Raw genomic sequence first — 19468 nt, forward strand, 5'->3', positions numbered from 1 at the left:
TTTCGGCCCAGTCTATCTGAAGGAGCGCCTCCAGCATCATCAGGGATGCCGCTCAACAAGATCAGCCTCAAAAGGCCTTCTCTCTATCCCACCAGTTAAAACAGCTAGACTGGTGAGGACTAGGGAGAGGGCTTTTTCAATTGTGGCCCCCACTTTGTGGTATTCCCTCCCAAATGATCTCCGCCATGCCCCCTCTATGATGAGCTTCTGCCGGGCCTTGAAGACCTGGCTCTTCAGGCAGGCTTTTGGGGTGGGTTAGGTTTTATTATTATTGTTGAGATTTTTAATATTTTAATGTATTTGTATGTTTTTACTTTGTACGTCACCCAGAGTGGCTGAACAACCAGCGAGATGGGTGACTAATAAATTAAATAAATAAATGTGGAGAATTTAGGACTGGAAAAATGAGAAACTGAGAGGACCAAACTGACAGATCTTTCCATCCCTACCGCAAATCTACCAAGGATACCAGGGCCACATCTCTGCACAATGTTGCACATGCCCTCATGTGCACACATTCACACAAAGCATTTAATGGGATCAGGCTTGTCTTACTTTGTATGGCAGAAACTGCAGCAACGCTCTCAGGGGATTGTGTAATTTGGCTTGTTGATTCACACACAGATCACTTGATCTATCCTCACTTCCAACTGGCTCCCTGAATGTGTGAATTGTCTCCATTGTTTAAGTCGACCCTGGGTGGTGTGAAAAGGTTCCTCTATAGTGATTAATCTGGGAGAGCTCATTCACACATGAATGTAGTCACTTGCTCCTTGTGCTATGATGAAGTAGCACATATCAATCAGCCCTAATATGTCAAGTGTACAAGCCCCTACAGCAGAGTTGGGGAATCTGAGACCCTCTGTATGTTCTTGGGCTCCCAACTCCCATCAGCCCCAGCTATAGCATGGCCAATGGTCAGAGATGATGGGAGTTATAGTCTAACAACACCCGGAGGGCCACAGAGTCCCTGGCTTGGCCTTGCATGCCTTGTTTGTTGTTAACAGGTCAGCCGCTGATGTTCTTGTGCACAATTCCTCATCAGGTTTTGGTACGAGAATCCCGGTGTGCTCACCGCTGCCCAGCTCACGCAGATAAAGCAAGCGTCCCTCGCCGGGATCATCTGCGACAACAGCGACCACATTGGGCAGCTCCAGAAGGATGTCTTCCGGGTGGCAGCCTACCCACAGGGCATGGCCAGCTGTGATGAAATCCCAGAAGTGGATCTGCGCCTGTGGCAGGACTGCTGTGAAGGTAAGGGGTTGGGGACTTGGAGCCCGGAGGGTGTGCAATAACATCTAAAGTAAAAGTCTGGGTTAGAGTTATATGCACATTTAGAAATAAGCAGTTGTTATCAACCTACTGTAGCTCTAAGTCAGGATCCTGTAAGCTCAAGGTTGACCACTACCGTAGCAGAACTTCTCCTCTCCACCCCACATGCCACCCTGGACTCCTACTGGAAGGCAGGGTGGGATATAAATCTAATAATAAATAAACAAATGAACCCCCTAAATCTGTTCTGAGAGTTCCCTCGACCATCTGGAGCAGATTTGGAGAGGGCATGGGACACATGCAAGGGGAGGAGAGGGGGGGCAAGTCATGTTGAGCTGATGGTAACCCTTGTGCTGGCAGGACACGTTCATTGAATACCACCTAATTATTATAAATGTAATCCTCGCTGGATCATCACCTTGTAGTGGTGAGTGGGCTTGTGTGTTCCAATGAACCCTGTGAGCGATGCCGTCAGGAGTCATGTACTCCCAGCAGGGTCACCCATGGCGGTAATGCCAGGGGAGAGGAACCAGACAAAGAACAATCCAAGAATGTCCTCAATGGCAGAACAGGCGGAGAATAACAATGTGTACGTTACAACGGCTGTGAAGGCAGATGAAGTCTGCAGCAGATAAAAGACTTCCAGTCGTCTTGGTATCCATGCCATTGGATCAAAGCCTTTTTCTGTCAAGATTGTGTGTTGATCGTTGTGCGCCGATCTCCCCAAATAAAGCAAATTCATGCACAGGCATCTTCCAACCAACCTTATTTTGGAAGACAATCTTAGTCACAAGTGATCACCAGTAGTAGTAATTATTATAATCTAAATGGAAATAAGATGCACCAATAGTGGGGAAGACTGTGGCCAGGTGATCCCATGTGCCTGCTCAGTCTGCTGTCCAGGTGCTAATGTATTGATGGCCAAGTTCAAGTCCCCTCTTGCTCTCTCTACTCAGGATTCTTTATCTTCAAACCCAACACGGGAAAGTGTGCATAGAATATATTCCTGAAAATAACATACAAAAATGCATCGTATTAGTCAAATCTGCCTACAAAAATGTGCGTTAAGAGAAATTCGCACTAAAATGCTGAAGAATGTTCATGCGGATTTTTTTTTAAAAAAAACCAAAACAAATTGCAAATTGCTGCAGAAATGTGGATAACTGAGACTGGAAAAATGAGGAGCTGAGATTGCCAGGTCCTTCCATCCCTAGTTTGCTCCTGAATGCGGGTGCAGGAGAGCAGCTTAGATCTTGGTGACGGTGGCTGTTTTAGGATTGCAGGGTATTGTTGTGTTGTGTGTGAGTGACTAGGACCGCCTGCCTGTGTGTTTACTTCTGTACGCGTGTACATCCATCGCACATGGTCAATCTGAACATTTGTAAGTAGATTACTAGAGAGGTACAATAAGGCTCCAGGTTTGGCTTTCCTCTTCAATAGAATGTGGAATACTAATAGGATAAATATGGGGGCGTATGTTTCCGAGCCTTTCAAACCCTACTGCCTTCACATTTATACCTTTCTCTTCCCTTCCAGATTGCAGGACAAGGGGACAGTTTAGGGCTCTCTCTCAACAGTTCCGAAGCAAAAGGTCTTCTGGCTTCAGCTACCCAGAAGAAAACCCCTCCACGGCCAAGCCCGGAGATCCAAGGTGTCATGCCCTTATGAGTCTCTCTCTCTTTTTTGTTACTGCATAAAACGTTGGAGCTGCACCCCATTCCAATAATTATGTGCCAGACTGCATGCAAATCATTTGCAAAGGAGGCAGATGTCCGAGGTGTGTTTTTGGACCTTGTACACTGGACCCATCCAGCAAGCCAGTCCACATATTCTTGTGCTTCCTGGGGTGGGGAGATGATTTGGCCATCGTGCAGTGGGCATTCAAAATCTGAAGAACGGCACTTAGCTATCCTGCACAACTGCTGTACCCTTTTACCTTGTAGCAAGAGCGAGCCCTCACCTGGAAACACCCCTCAAATGAAGCCCCACTTATATTTCCTACCACTTCTTGCAGGGCAGAGGGAACTTCTCAGAACCACCCCTCAGAGGAGGATCTCGAGTCATTAGTGAATGAACTTGAACAAGCCATCTCTTCTCTCCAGAAACAGGTAGGCTATGTAGCTGGGAATGTCCTGGGATCAGAATGTAGCACCCTCTGTGTCAAAGTCAACAAGTCCTTGAAATATTGAGGTTGCTCAGCAGGGCTGGCCCTATCTTTAATCAGACTGAGGCAGCCACCTCAGGCAGCGGATACTGGAAGGGCAACAGTGGCAGCCATCTTGGCTATCCTCCCAGACTACTGGAGGACAGAGCTGTGTGCCCCACAGACTGTTCTGTGCCCCCTAAATTAGGGGAGGATGTTGTCCCATGGCCACTGTTGAAGTAGGATTCACCTGCCAGTCCAGTCAGCTTCTGTATGTGGAATGGTGGAGGAAGTGTCTTAACCTAAAGCAAGAAAATATCTTAGGGCAGTCCTGTTGCCCAGCTAACGTATTGAATAACCTCTTACCTGTGAGCCTTAGAGGTAGTAGAATCCTCTTCGGAGCTGAAAAAAGTCTGTATGAATGCATCAGGATGCTTCCAGACTGTTGCCACTTTTGGGTGGGACTCAGTCACATAATGACAAATTCAGGTTGCAGAATTACAGTTGAGTGGGAAGTCTTGTACAACAAACCCGCTTTCCCCAAAAAAGATAGGACTTTCCCCCTCTTCTTTGAGGACAAAAACAAATGTGATGGCAGGAGATCTCTTTATTTAAATCTGGATCTACCGCCCCAAAAATAGACGGGATAGGGGTGGGTTTTTTTTTAAGAGGAAACTGCTTTTCTCAGCAAAGGTTCTGATACTGGAAGTGATATTAGGTGCAAGAAAAAGGCATACATAGGCGGTCTGGCACGCACGCGCACACACAGCATCACATCTAATTTGGGCCAGAAACATTTTCAATTTTGTCTGAATCCTTATTGCAAGGATGGGTAACTTTGGGCCTAGGGCCCAAATGTGGCCTTCCAGGCCTACCTGGCCCTCAGAATTCTCCCCAAACCAGCTGCAGCCCCTATCCCAGACCATGCCCCTCACTGGCCCTGCTTCACATCCACCTTGCATGGTTTTGCCTGGCTGTAATGTGTCCATGCCTATGGCCATACTACCCTGAACACTCCCAATGTTGTCTGATCTCGGAAGCTAAGCAGGGTCAGGCCTGGTTAGTACTTGGATGGGAGACCGCTACGACTTGAAGGCACATAACAACAACAACATGTCCTTAAACATTGATCATGCCTCTGGCTTGTCTGGATGGAGGATAGAGAGGGGCATGCGAGTGCATGTAGAAACTAGCTTACTGTACAGAGGTAACATTTACATTCATTGCACCACCCACTTCTTCCTCTGTCTCCACCCACCACAGGCATGTGGCCCCCAGAAGGTTGTCCAGCAGGGAATGTGGACCTCAGGCTGAAAAAGGCTCCCTACCTCTGCCATATTGAACCTCTAAATGCTAAACGAGCTCAGAGCTTGGAAAAGTTACTTTTTTGAACTACAACTCCCATCAGCTCCAGCCAGCATGGCCACTGGATTGGGCTGATGGGAGTTGTAGTTCAAAAAAGTAACTTTTCCAAGCTCTGAACGAGCTCTTACTGGTGTTGATCAGTGTGCCTCTGTTGTAAGGTTGGGGAACCTGTTGCTCCCCAGATGCCCTTGAACCCCAACTCCCATCAGCCCCAGCCTGCATGGCCGTTGGTCAGGGAGTTGTAGTCCAATAGCATCAAGAGGGCTCTAAGTTCCCCATCCCAGTCCATTGAATCCCATCTTTGAATGCCATCGCCAATCTGTTCATGCATCCTCTTGTTGCCTTTGCTGTCAGGTCAATGGCTTAGAAGGTCAGCTGAGACTACATCAAAGAAGCACCGCTGCCAAATATGGCTGGCACCAGAAGAGTGGAGCAAAGTGGAGGAAACGATGACCCACTCTGCGTGGTTCTAATGTGAGGAGGGGACAGTCCACGCTGAAGGGGGGGGTGTTTCTGAATACCAGTTGCTGGAAACCGCAGGAGGGGAGAGTGCTCCTGAGCTCATGTCCTGCTTGCAGGGTTCCCATGGGTATCTGGCTGGCCTTTGTGAGAACAGGATACTGGACTAGATGCACCCCCTTTGGCCAGATCCAGCAGGCTTTTCTTAGATTTTGATGAGGTCATGGGAAAGGGTTCATTCACAGGGGGGCTGAACTTCACAGTAAAGATGTAGCTTTTGCCATCGCGATAGATTTGCAAGGTTCACCCTTCCTACCTTCAAATCCACTGCTTTCCTTTCACACAAGTAGGCGTTCCTCTGGAAAGGTTTAGTATCGCTGTTTCCTTGTGGCCCTGCCCCTATTTTACATGTTTACTCCCTTCGGAGTATAGATATTGCTAATGGAGAAGGGGTTTTTTTGTCAGTTGCATTGTTTCTTGTCAATTGCACACCTCTCACTGCTGAAGCCTGGAGAGAGTGGGGGTGCAATTGACATGAAATGGTATGAAACTGAATAGAGGAAGGAGTGTGTAAAAGGCAAAGTAGGTAGCAGCTGCCACAGCTTTTGCAGGTGGCAGAGAGAAAGGGAACCGGCAATGGGGCATAAGAGAGCCCACCTACTAAAACAACATCGAGGCAAAGCACCTACACAAGCTGAGACGGTTTTTCCTTTCCTTTTCCCATTATAATTGGATGGGATACGGGAAAACTGTGTGATAGCTGCTGATTGCCTGCAACGTCGTGTGAACCATGCAGATTAAACGGGGATGCAAGTAGCACCAATCGCACAGTAAGTCACCATGTGAACGAGCCCAAAGTCTCCAGAAGAGCCTGGATGTTCAAGAGCAGCTTCTGCTGTAGCTTACTTGTGTTCCACTTCTGTTTCTCACCCTTTCCCTGGAAGACATGGGTGAAGAAGACAGATGTAACATAAAAAAAAAAAATTCACAGCCTGTTCCTCTCTTAAAGCTGTATTCCCCTACTGTTAAGTGTGTAGCTTCCCAATTCAAATGGCAGACATGCAGGTCAGTGGGTCCAATATTGGCTCATACATCAGTCTTTCCCTTCCCTACCCCCACATGCTTCAGATGTGTCCTGGACTTGACAGCCTGTTTGCAGCTGCTGTTTCTGCCTCTGTGTCAGAACTGAGGCATATACATCTGGCAGAGGGGAACTTTAGAAATGATGCTCTTTCTTTGCAAGAGTGCCTGAGACTGTGAAGCTATTCCCCTTCCCCTTGTTTCTGCACCTGCAAGGTGCATTGGTTCCATCTTTGAGTTCTGGCCAATAAGTATAAAAGCACTGGCTTGGATGACAAGCACTCAGGGGCTTGTAACACTTTTTAAAAAAAGTTATTTTATTAACATTACTTAATGTGGGAACATAGGAAGCTGCCTTATTATTTATTTATTTTATTTTAAAAATTTATATCCCATTTTTCACCATATAGGTCTCAAAGCCTTAAACTGGCTCAGACCATTTGTCTGTCTAGCTCAGCACTGTCTGCACTGACTGGCAGCAGCTCTCCAGGGTTTCAGGCAGGAGATATTCCCAACTCATATCAAGGCCTCTTCCAATAAATATATTGGGATTTAACTGAATTAACTGTAATCTTGGAAAGTATAACCTTGTATTTAGGGTTCCTGTGGGCCTCCCCACTACAAAAGTTCTGGCTGTCAGCTTCAGCACAGATGGAACACACACAAATCGATTTTTCCATTCTGCAAGGAACCAGACCATGTGTATGGCAAGGATGTATTGCACCAACTGCTCTGAAAAGATCTTCCCGACTTAAGTTTATAATGCACCCATTCTCTGCTTTATCTTCTCAGGCTGTTTCAAGTCATTGTCAACAAGGTGCACTTGTAGTTTTCCCCAAGAAAAGCCTGTTTTCCTTCAAAGGAGCCCACACCTGTCAGCATCATCCAGGTTCCATCAAATCCCGGCCGTGCATCTCCGGACCCCTTATCCACTCCAATGAGAAACCACAGAATCCTCTGCTTGAACTTCTACACTGTCCTTTTTTGAGAGCCAGATCGGCAACCTTCCAGAATTTCCCAGGACAGCAATTCCTATCCAAAGCACTTGGCTAAGAGTGGTGGGTGCTGCTTCAGAACAAAAAACGACACTTCAGGAAGATCTTCTTCCGTTTTTCCAAGCCATCCCATCCAGCTCAACCTTTTGCAGAGGCACCGTTGTGAAGCACCATCTTCAGAAGCCAAAGACCACCCTGGGGCCCGAGCAAAGGCAATATCTGCTACATCCACGTGTCTATGAAAAAAATTCGAATTGTTGAGCAATTGGATCAAGAAGAACTTTGACAGATGTGTGAAAATCAGCAAGCTACAGCCTACCATGGCAGCATGCAACGAAGCAGGGCACGTATGACTCGGAAGCAGCGCCCTCTCATTCCAGGTGCGCAATTGCCTGTGTTGAAAAACACATCCGGGAACAGAGGTTGATCAAACTCTTCCTTAAGTTGCTCCTCCTCATCAGTCACTCTGAAACTACAGGGAACCTCTGAGACAAACCCCTGCGTGTGTGGAACCACGCTTGGCTTACTTACGCTGATGACGGTGAACTTGCATCTCCTTCAGCTATGTTCCTCCAGCTGCTTTTACTCTTTCCATGAAAGGCACATCCACTCGTTTCGATTCCAGGAGGCTTTTAATGAGGCGGCACATGGAAAACACGTGATAAGCAAGATTCTCATTAAGGAAGCACCTCCACAGACTGTTTTTTGATGCATATCCAATTTGCATCCAAGGGCTGGGCACTCTGCCCAGCCAGTCTAAAGGCTCTTCCAGACAGTTGCTTTTTGGAGTGTGATTCATTCGCACACGGCATCTTCAGGTTGCACAATTAAAGGTGATTTGGAGCTCTTGCACAACAAGCCTGCTTTCCCAAAAGATCAGACTTTCTGTGACAAGGAAAGAGACAGGAAAAGGCAGTAGAAAGTGTAGGATAACGTTTGGTTTGATGCAACATCATCTAGCATCTCTGCAAACAAATTGGAGTGAACGCTCATTAAATAGCCAACTTCAGATGTGTACACACTTGTGTTTATTCTGCATCCAGTGCACTCCGACCACTGGTTTGGGAAGCGGTCTACACGCAACAATAACCACAATCCATACCTATCCTGTAGTTTCTTATGAAATACTGCACTTTGATGCATATTCCCCAAACCAGCTTCCATCTAAATTAACAAAAAGAATTACCTAGCTGCGTTTTAAGCCGGTAATGAGTACGCAGCCCTAGTCTAATCTCCCTACATAAAATCTGGATGAATACTCAGTCAAAAGGTCGTCTGCAAGTGCCCTCAGCCTGTCCTGGTCTGCTACAGAAGACAGGTGATTAGGAAACCTGAGAGGAAAGCATTCAGAGGCAAGGAGGGACTGATATTTTCACCTCTGCTGCATCATTCCCAGTTCTTCAGGAGCATGAGCAAGTTACTTTCTTCCTTTATAGCCCTAAAAACCGGTAGGCAAGCATGTGAATTCCCTGGGCCAAACACATCCTAAAGTCATGATTACTACAGAGTTAAACTGTTGAAGTTGTTGTGGTTTACCACAAAGAACCCTGTGAATTTGTAATTTTCCACGGGAACTATACCTCTCTAAGCATCATTTCAAAACTACTGTCATTGCTCCTTAGAGAAGCCATAGCTGTGACATTGATTAACGTGTGTATCGTAGGTGCTACCTAAGAGGCAGGATGTGCATTCTGCTAGCAGGGTCTCTATTTGAAGAACGAATGCAATGTAGATCCTCTGTATTTATTACAGCTACAAATTCAGTCTGAAGCTTAAGCTGGAAATACAAAGCCAGGGTTTGAATCTGATTTATGGTGCTCTGTCTATTTTGAGGTGCTCTTAAAAAGAAAATTAAATTGGTGCTACACTAAATCCTGTGTTAGTTTATGATGCCCCCATGTAATTGCTTTTGACTATTGAGCTAAAGGGCATTCTAAGAAAAGGTGCTGACAGCACTGAGCTCACTGAGTATTGATCTGTTCTTTCCTGTTTACCTTACATTTTCCTACTATGTACCTTCCCCTGCAATTCAAGAGGCATGTGCATCTGCAAATGGAAAAAAAAATATTTTGCCTTCTGTGTCTAATTGCTGGTTGCAGAGGATCCATGCATGGATGGTAATCTATCTACTGCAACTAAAAGATGAAACCAATTAGGGAGGGAGGGACAGTAATGGTAAGGTAACCACATTCACCTCTACAATTAGACAAAGTGGACCCTTCACCAGATGTTGCCAGATTATCAATCTGCACTTCTCAGCTGCTTCCAAACTAACAGAATAGTCCAGAACTGGGTTAACTAAGCCAGCATAAAGATAGCCCTGCTTCATCACTGCCACATTAGAATTCCCAATCCAGTGCAGGAAGTATGCCACTCTGGGTTTGATGGTGTTACTTTCAAGTGTACAGAATACAGATATATATTTTTTAATTACTGCAGAGCAATACAGCTGCTCTTCTGGAAAGCAAATAAGACTAATTCGTTTCTGACTTTAGCGTGCCTGCCACACATGATCTGAAGAGGGAACAAAGGGGAAGGAACAAACAGGAAGGAAGGAATTCTGATGGGATAGAAGAATGGGGACGGTTCAGAAGGCATGGGAGGCCACATTGGATGGGGTCAGGGGCTGCAGGCTGCTCATCTGTTATGAGGATTACTTGAGAGGGAAGGGAGCCTTTTTCTCCACACTGCAACTGGAGAGGTGAGAATTCATGACCCTAATTTTTCCTGACCTTACATTGCCCTAAGCAACCCTTTACAATCATAGATCTGTGAAAGAGAGCGAAAGGGGCCTAATATGAAAAAGGCAAGGCCGGTGCCAGAAGGCGGCTAGGTTGGCCCCAGCCAAGGGCCCCTGGGTCCCCTGAAGGGCCCCTCCTTAGGGTGGGTGGGTAGCACTCCCTTCCACAATCCATGGCAGCATCGTCTCCTGACCCCGCTGCAGATTATGAGAAGGAGCTCCCAGGCACCCCTGCTACTGCCATGCAGGCATGTGACGCTCGTCTACATGCCCCACCTACCTCTCCCTTGATATAAATGCTGGCTGCGCTGCAGGCAGAAGCCTGCCATCAACCAAGATGGTGGCCGAGGTTATCCTAAGGAGCTGATGCCCCTGCCGCTATCATCTTGGTTGATGGCAGGGATGCACACGCATAGCACGCATGCGTGCCAGCAACCAAGATGGTGGTGGAGGCATCAGCCCCCTAGGGAAGCCTCAGCTGTCATCTTGGTTGATGGCAAGCATGCGCGCACAGTGCAGGCAGCATTCACCAAGGGAAAGGTAAGTAGGTGGGGCATGAGTGCGGGTTCTGGGGGCCAGGGCAGGCTGGTGCCGGCCCTGAAAAAGGACCTGCTTGATTCTTGCACATGTGCACAAATTCTTGAATTTTGGCAACACTCACTATAGGAGTGCTATGAAGGTAGATCATTACCACAAACTCCTCTGACTGGCTGAGGCATGGCAAAGAGAACTGTGTGGTCTTAGAATTTCCTGGTACAAACATGGCCTACTTCCTGTCACGCCCCTGCAGCTTCTTAGATTATGCAGTCACTTCCTCTTGGAAGCCTGTGGAGTAAGTCAGTGTGCTGGCAAACGGCAGGTGCTCCTTCTTCCCAAGAAAAACATGGGCCAAGCCACTAGGATATAACACTATTCTTTTTGCACATACTTATTTGTTATGCACAGCACACACACACACAAAGGTGAATGGGTTTTTGCTTCTGCCAATGTTTCAAACCGAAAAGCCTTTATATGTAGCGTCTCACTGATTCCTGCCCCCACCAGCTTGAGTCAGAAACCCTGTTTAAGTACCAAAGTTGGGCTGCAGGAAAGTGTTCAGTGAGAAAAGCTTTAAAATCTAAATTTCTACATTTTTGGAAATAAAGCTATACATTTAAAAAAAACTTGTGTCTGTGTATGTATCTCAGGTAAATCTCTTGACCTCTATTACATTATTACTTCTCAAAACAGAGCTTAATGCTGTGAATTATACACTTACTAGTTTAAGGGTTTAGCCCCATAATCCTCAGACATCCTAGAAAACGCACGGGCTATTGCGAGAACAGGAAAAAACCTCCCATGATCTTACCTCCTCCAAGAGGTAGGATATTAATCTCTTTCCAGCTAACCATTTTTGTTGATTTTAGGCTTATCCTCACTTTCCTGGGAGAAAGCCCTACTAAACTCAGTGGGACTGACTGCTGCTGAGTGGACACAGATAGGATTGCACTGTCAGGCTTAGAAGGAAACAAATCCCATTAAAGACCATGTGACTTGCTTTTGAGAAAACATGTACAAGATTGCATTGTTCATGGGACTTTTTTCCATCAGTTGCGTGCCAGAATGGGTCAGGCTCCACTTACATGTAATTTAAAGAGAAGAGTAGCAATTTTTACATACGCCCTTCAATAAGGAAGTGTCATACATATTTCTCCAGTTGCTTATCTGAACCTGACTACCAAATGTTTATGTAAAAGCCAGCCCTTAGAGCCAGGAAAAAAAGTATACAACACAGTTCTCAGAGGGCTAGATTGCTTTCAGAAAGGCAGGTGGCAAATCACTTGTTTCCCCACATCAACATTTCCCTACACATGGAAAACTAACATAACAGGGAGGGGTGTACATTTTGAACTGTGACTTAAGCATGCACACAGAAACATATGTACTGTACAATACATATTGCACAGCTTTTAAATGTTCCCAGTCATGCATGTACCCTCACACTGCATTGTGAGATTTATAGTCTCCAACAGACTACAAAGCCCATGATGCATGGGAATGTCTGGAATTTGCATGATATATTCTTCATTCATAGTCCTGTTCAAAGTCCTTAGAGCCTACAAGAGTCCATAGGTTACCAGGGACTGCTGAGCCCATGATACTGCACATCTATGAAGAGGTGTGCATGTATGGCGACCGTACAGGGCATGTGTAATACTGCTCATAAGAGTCATGTGGACATAAATCAGAACAGGTGGGAATGTGTAAAAGCACTTGTAAATGTCTCTCCAAACCAAGTTTATTGGATTATTGGAAAATAGTTAGGCTTTAAGCAGAATCCTACAATTTGCCCTCCAATTCTGCTTTGAACATGTGCATTTTGTAAATGATGCACCTGGAGCCATGCCAAAGAGAGGTGAAGTTACGCACACACAGGAAGCAATAGTGTGGAAAGGAGTGCTAATTTAGGCACAGCTCAGAACATGAACAGAGCTGGTAATTAAGTCAGCTCCAGCTGCGGCTGCCTAAATAGATGGGTTAGCAGGGCTGAACTTATGAGTTCAGCTTGCGGCAAACTCGTTACACCTGATTGTCAAGTCTCACTTTGGGGACTTGGGAGTTCCCAGGAGCCAACAGCACATTCAGATATCCCAGCATTGAGACGGCGTCTCATCTTGCTTTGTGTTGGTTTTGCGGAGTGGGGAGCTGACGGCAGGACTGGATATTAACAGCAGATGAAGAGGACAGCAATGAAGGCTATGTCACTTTTCCTAGTTTCTTTGAGAGGCCCTTTGGAATAATAAAACTAAGCCCTTCTTGGGAAGTACTTTAAAAAGGAGGGGATGTACCACCATGAGGAAACAGTTGGCTTTCCTCAATTGCTTCTGGAACAAATTTTTGCCCAACAGTGTTCAATTTAACCACTCTCTGAAGTTCTGGGAGCCGGCCCCAGGAACCCTACATTCCACACTGGATCCCAACCCGGAGGAACCCACTTCCTCCCTCTTTGGGGTGCTATACGACTTCACAGCCAGGAGTGCAGATGAGCTGAGCGTCAACAGAGGAGACAAGCTTTGTGTCCTCAAAGAAGAGGGAGGGTACGTCTTGGCAAGGCGGCTTTCTGGAGATCCAGTCGTGGGCTACGTCCCTGCCAATTATATCAGCAAAATCAGCCAGGAGTCTTCTGCCCAGCAGCCGTAAGTATCGGCGTTTTTGAAGTGTTTGCTGTCATGCCATCACCATTCAGGCTCCTAACACGCTTCTGAAATGTTCTGGGCACTGTGCAGAATTTTGGGGAAGAGGGATGTTTTGTTGGGTGGGGGAGCAATCAAAACAGAAGAAAGGTTCTTGTTGGGGGACATGCACAACCATCTCCAAGACCGCTGAAAAATTTTCCCTAGCATTTTGCCAGCAGCTGCCATGTGAAAGCAGTTAGTAGCTCAGGCAACATTACAAAGAATTTATATATATCATTTTCAAAATAAAAACAAAAAATAATTTAGTTATGCATACTTGTTTTTAATGTTTGCAGATTTTAATCTGCATATTATTGACAATTGTTTTATATTGTTTTATGAACATCACTTAGATTGTTTAAACTTGGTATATGTGTGTGTGTCTATGAGAAATAGGTATATGTCAACCAGATTTGATGAATGTATGGGGTGGGCATATGGGCTTTTAAAGCAGCTAATATGGGAGATGGGGGTAGCCCCTCTACTGACTGATTGGTTGTCTTGGCCCATAGCATCCTGACTGGGAGTGATCAGATTTCTCAATAATTATTACAGCTAAACAAATGACCACTAAATGGTGGAGCTAAGTCTAGGAAAAGCTTTGCTGACTAGTTGTTGCTCACCTCCATATGTCCACACATGCAGTCTTGTCCCTTTTCCCAGTCTGTTGAAGAGAGCAGTGTTTGCCCCTTTCGTTAGCGTGATATGTTTTGGTTGCCACTCATGCAAATAGATCTGAGATGAGAGCAGGAATTGGCTGGTGCTGTTGTAACAAATGCCCTCGTGAATCAGAAAGTCAGTTCTATTCCCCTATGTAGTTCCTAGGCAGAAGAAATATGGAGAGCTCCCTCCCTCAGGTGAAGAGTCCCAGGCTCCCCAACCCATCTTCCCTCATCTTCCTCTCCCTCATTTTCCAACAGCAGTTAGGAAGTGACGGTGGATAGACGTGAGGGACTTCATTTCCATAAGACTTGTTACTTCATGTGTTCCAAGGCTGAGACACTTACACTGAAAATAAATGGGTGTACACACCATTTAAAGCACATCCCCCTCCCACAAAGAATCCTGGGAACTGTAGCTCTTCAGGGGGCAAACTATAGTTCCCAGGAATCTTTTTTTTGGGGGGGGGGGAATTAGCTTTACATGTGCCTTAAATGCATAGTATGTACACAGCTTAAGTCTCAGTGAACCCAAGTTCAAATTATGCTCCATCTCTCAGCTTAATATTGGGCAGATAAAGGAGTCCTGTCAAGTATTTTCACACACACACACACACACTAGAAAGTGCTATACAAATTATCATTTATGGTTCAAAGCCATGCTGTGACTGTTTCCATCCTACCTTCCCATATTTGACAGATGAAAACAGTAGCGTAGTGGCAAATTCAGAACAGCAGGGTCTCTTCATGTTAGTCACAGGCATTCTTCACCCTGCTTTGCTCTGGGCTGAGAATGAGATCCTTGTTAATGCCTTCTCTTACAACTACAGAAGTCCTTAGGAGCCAATAAGCATGAAAGGGGAGAGTGTTAGCTACTGAAAAGAGTCTTCTCAGTGGCTGTCTCACTTTCTTTCACTATGATTGGCTTCAACCAGCAGAAAAGGACAATGAAGCAAGTTAGAAGACTCTTCTTAATGGCCAACACACTCCCTTTTCATGCTGATTGGCTCATAGGATGCTGGTGACATAGGAAGCCTGCTCTTAAAAAAGTAAGAAACCCCAGATGACTACACCCCTGGATGAAAATAGGGGCATTCCTGTTTGTGTAAGATGGGAGACTGAGTTTGGGTCCCAGGGGGTGAGGGCTGGTGGGTCAGTAGACGGAGCCAACACAATGCAGCTAGAGCTCCTCATGGCTCATAAGCTGCATGTGCCAGAGGTCATCCCTAAAACTCAGCACACTGGGATGTGCCAGGACTGGTCTCTGGCACATGGAAAATAATAATCAAGGACACAGTGTCCCTGAGCATGTGCAGTATGCATTTCCCTCCTCGCTGAGTAAACACAGCCTGTCCTTCATGCCTAGTATTAAAGGGTTAGGTCAGAGAGCATCACATTCTGAGCGAACAACAAACGGAAGCTGCTCAGAGCAGACATAGATGCCCTGCCTACAACACTGTGTTGGGAGCAACTCCATCCACCATGTTTGGGACAAGTCAAGTGAGGGGGCAAAGGGCAAAAATGGCAGTGTCAGCTGTTTCCTGAGGCTTGGCCACCATGCCCCTGCCAGTGCCCCATATGGAATGGAGGGAAGGATGGGTGAATGCCAGCCTAGTAGGGCACAGCTTGCTGCTGCTGACATTTCCCAGATCCTCCCCTTCTTTCTGCCACCACACCTTTGCTGGAAAGGAAAATGGCACCCCCCTTCAAGACACAAAAGCAGCCACTCCAGGCAGCTTGGCACCATCTGGCTACTCTCTCATTGCCCTGGCAACAGTGAGAGCAAGCGGGGCCTGTAATGGTGGTGGCACAGAGGGAATAAAGGGTCAAGGGATGGCCGGGTAAGGGGCTGGAGCTCTTTCTGCCTTTCCCACTCACCAAAATGGAAAAAATAATTAGGCCAAATCCTTTTCCCCCATCGCCTGCCCTGCGCTCACTTGAACAGGTGATTCACATGCCTTGGTTGTAGGAGTTGGGAAGACGCTGGTTTGTATGCAGTTCCCAAACTGCCAAGTTCAACCCTGTTTGACTGAGGCAAGGGTTGCCAACCTCTGGGGGCCCGTGGGCACACTTGAAAAATGGAGCTGTTGTGGGCACCATGCAGATGCCACAACTGGCAAATGTGCTCTGCCACCGCTGTACACATGCATGAACCCTGATTTTCCCCACCCTCTCCGACAATATTGAGCTGGGTGAGGCCAGAGGTAAAAGCAGGTAGAGCAATGAATGTGGATTTTTACCATTGTACAACAGGCTAGCTCAGAACCATTGGGTCCCCAGATGTTACTGGACTACAATTCCCTGCATCCCTGGCCATTGGCCATGCTGGCTGGGGCTGATGGGAGTTGTAGCCCAACGACAACATCTGGGGACCCAACAGCTGGGAAAAGCTGGCCTAGTTTCTACCCACACTCATACATCCCTCTCTGTCCTTCATCCAGGCCACGGAGAAGGATGATGCTCAAAGGGTATATTCCAGCCAGCCAAAAACACTCAAGGAGGGTGTGAAGCAAGCCCAGAGAGGGGGAATGGGGGGAGAGGGGGAATGGCTGGAGAGGGGGTGTGGTCTGGGGAGAATCCCAAGGACCAGATAGACAGGCCTGGAGGGCTGCGTTTGGCTCCTGGGCCTGATGTTCTATATCCTTGGCCTAATGGTGGGGCTGACCCTTCCAGAGGTGTACAGGAGTCTTCACTTAATAGCTGTGTAGGCAAGGGAGACTTGCCCAGGTAGAGCCCATCCATACCTAACCGCAAATTCTGCATTTTCCATATTTGGTTGGTGGCCTCGAGATCCATACATGTGCTGCTTGTGGTCGGATTATTGTGAAAACCCGATAATCAAACGTCCATACGTGTGGGCTTTGGTGGGGGGGGGGTTGCTTACCATTGGCCACTCCCCGAAGTCCACCCCTTTTCACTGATTGGTTGCCAGGCCCCGCCTCCAAGAGGTCTTCTGTATCATTAAAAGTTGTGGAGGGGGGAAGGAGAATTCCACCTTGTGGTTTTTCCCATTACAGAGTTGCAAGAACACCTGCACTTGGCTGACCTCTTCTCCTAAAGATACAGGATCAGTCTCAGGCCATGCACCTGGCAACCCTAGCTGTACCAACAAAAAATACTTAGCTAGAAAAGCCTGAGTGAAGAAAAAGGTATTCGGCATATGCCAGACGCCTACAATGGTAGAAGCCTGATGCATTTCAAGAGGGAAGGAGTTCTAAAAAACTAGTGCCACAACACTGAAGGCCCTGTTCATGCAGAGGCCAAGCCATGGGGTTTTGTAGTGACTCAGTGGTCAAGCATCTGCTTTGCATGCAGAAGGTCCCAGATTCAATCCATAGAATCTCCAGGTAGGGCTGGGAGATACACCCAACTGAAATCCCAGAAAGCCACTGCCAGTCAGTGGAGACATTACTGAGCTAGATGGACCTCTGGTCTACTTGGTAGAAGGTAGCTTCCTATGTTCAGCAGATGATAGCAGTTGGGCAGAGGTGTGGTCAGTCTCCCAGGTAATTGGCCCTGAGCTGTATAGGGCCTTATATACCCACAATAAAACCTTGAACTACAGGAAGAGCTGTACTGAGCTAGATGGACCTCTGGTCTGACTTGGTATAAGGTGGCTTGCTATGTTCCTAACTTGTACTATTGCAATGAGCTTGTAACACCTTTGCTGCCAATATGCAAACAAGAAAAGGAACCAAAATCCAAACAAAAGAAATGTCATTTGTGAAATCAGGAAAACTGCCTGCAAGTATGCATAAACCATACTCTGCAGTTCCATTGATTTCAATTGATAACATAATCTGGATTGTGCCCCAAATCTGGTGAAGTTTCAAAGTCTGAAACAAAAAATCTGAGAGGTGGATTTCCATGTGCAAACTCAACAATAATTTGTCCCCCTCCCTTCCCAGTTAATTTCAGCTCTAATTTCTAGCTTGAATAAAGTATCACACCAAAAATCAAGAATAGAGAACCGTGATATTCTGAATCTTATTTTTTTATTGCCAAAATATGTCCAAAGAAGCCGATGTACATGTGTGCAAACCAAAAAATCTAAAATCAACCACAAAAGCATGAAATGCATGTTGAACTTAAAATCTGGTATCCTCATTCTGAAATCTTAAAAATCCAGAATTTGTAACTAGAGATGTAGAAATCCACCATGTCGGTTCAAAACATTTGGGTGATATTTTCCCACAGTCACATTGGGAATTTATGGGGTTAGAATTGCCCTCCCAAAATTGATTTCGGAGCTAATAACTTGTCTTTATCATGACATGCAGGTTCCCTCTTGCTAATTATATGTTACAACAGAGAAGAAGGAAGTGTATACAGTATAAACAAAAAATATATGCTAAATAGTCAGTGGCTCGTGACTGTTGTGTTTGAGGCATACCAGTTTCAATGGCTAATGGTCTGAGGGTGTTATATGACTGGTCCCAGGCCTGGACGTCATGTGTCTTCCCAAGGAACTGATTTGTACATGAGTGGATTGGTGGATTGGTGATTTGTACATGAGTGGATTGGTGTTGGCTTCTCAGTGTGGGACATAGGCTGAGTTCTCTGAGATGTTACACCTGTGCCTGGACCTATGTAAAAGAACATAGGAAGTCAGCTGGATCAGACCAATGACCCATCTAGTCCAACATCTTCTTCTCACAGTAGCCAACCAGATGTCCCAGTGAGAAGCCCAAGAGCACGTCCCGAGCACAACAGCGACTCTCCCCACTCATGATTCCCAACCTCTGACAATGGAGGGAGAACATAGCCATTGTGGCTAATAGCCACTGAAACCCTTATCTTCCATTAATTTGTCTAATCCTTTTTGAAGCAATTCAAGTTGGTGGTCATTAGTCCTTCTTTACAATGAGCACAGAAAGCTTCCTTATCACTGAATTAGCACATTAGTCCCTGAATCCAGCTCAGTATTATCCATTCTGACTAGCGGGTCTCTAAGGCAAGGGTAGCCAACATGTGCTCTCACCTCAAGCTACAGGTCTCACTGAACGTGCACACCTCCACACTCTGCCTCTTCCACCCCACACACATCTTCTGATTCCTCTCACCAGTAACTCCTCTAAACCCCCTCTTCCTCCAGACGGTTCCATTCTGAAGTAGGTCGCCCCATACAGTCAGATCCCAGTGGAGAGACTCACAATTTTTGGCCCTGAGCCTTGACCATTTATAGTCCTGTGAGCAATAAAGCATGTGGTTTTTTTTAACCAGGACAACTCTACACACTCGAGTTGATGATATGCTATGCCTTCTGTCACCCCTAAACATTTGTCACACAGTTTGACAAACACTGGGTTAGTGAAATATGACTTGAGAGGCAGTCAGCGAGCAGGAAATTCTGCCTCTCTATTCTGGAGGCCTAGGTATTTTTCCAGCATCTCAATGTTCATAAGGGAATAACTTTGGTCACCAACAAAAGAGGCTCAGCTTCATGTGAACAATTGCAGTGTTTGTTACTTTTGTGAGTGACGTGTTGTCTGTTGAGATCATTGATTCAGGACTCCACACAAATCCTGTAAATTACAGGA

At 46.2% G+C, this 19468-nt stretch overlaps 2 protein-coding genes across 9 annotated transcripts in view; both read left to right on the top strand.

The window, feature by feature from the left end:
* The window catches only part of LOC133387046 (peroxidasin homolog), a 77758-nt gene extending 66608 nt beyond the window's left edge, over positions 1–11150 (top strand). For all 8 annotated transcript variants that reach the window (XM_061630993.1, XM_061631000.1, XM_061630999.1 and 5 more), the window contains 5 exons: positions 1046–1254; positions 2809–2923; positions 3287–3380; positions 5135–5254; positions 7112–11150. In XM_061630993.1, coding sequence (XP_061486977.1) covers positions 1046–1254; positions 2809–2923; positions 3287–3380; positions 5135–5233 — 517 coding nt within the window. In that variant the 3' untranslated portion in view covers positions 5234–5254; positions 7112–11150. The remainder of the gene's footprint in view (positions 1–1045; positions 1255–2808; positions 2924–3286; positions 3381–5134; positions 5255–7111) is intronic.
* A 1441-nt stretch (positions 11151–12591) lies between these two features.
* The window catches only part of SRMS (src-related kinase lacking C-terminal regulatory tyrosine and N-terminal myristylation sites), a 50087-nt gene continuing 43210 nt past the window's right edge, over positions 12592–19468 (top strand). The window contains exon 1 of the mRNA XM_061631002.1: positions 12592–13230. Within this exon, the coding sequence (XP_061486986.1) occupies positions 12887–13230 (344 nt within the window). The 5' untranslated portion in view covers positions 12592–12886. The remainder of the gene's footprint in view (positions 13231–19468) is intronic.

This window comes from Rhineura floridana, chromosome 6 (genome assembly GCF_030035675.1).
Source record: "Rhineura floridana isolate rRhiFlo1 chromosome 6, rRhiFlo1.hap2, whole genome shotgun sequence".
NCBI classification, from domain to species: domain Eukaryota; kingdom Metazoa; phylum Chordata; class Lepidosauria; order Squamata; family Rhineuridae; genus Rhineura; species Rhineura floridana.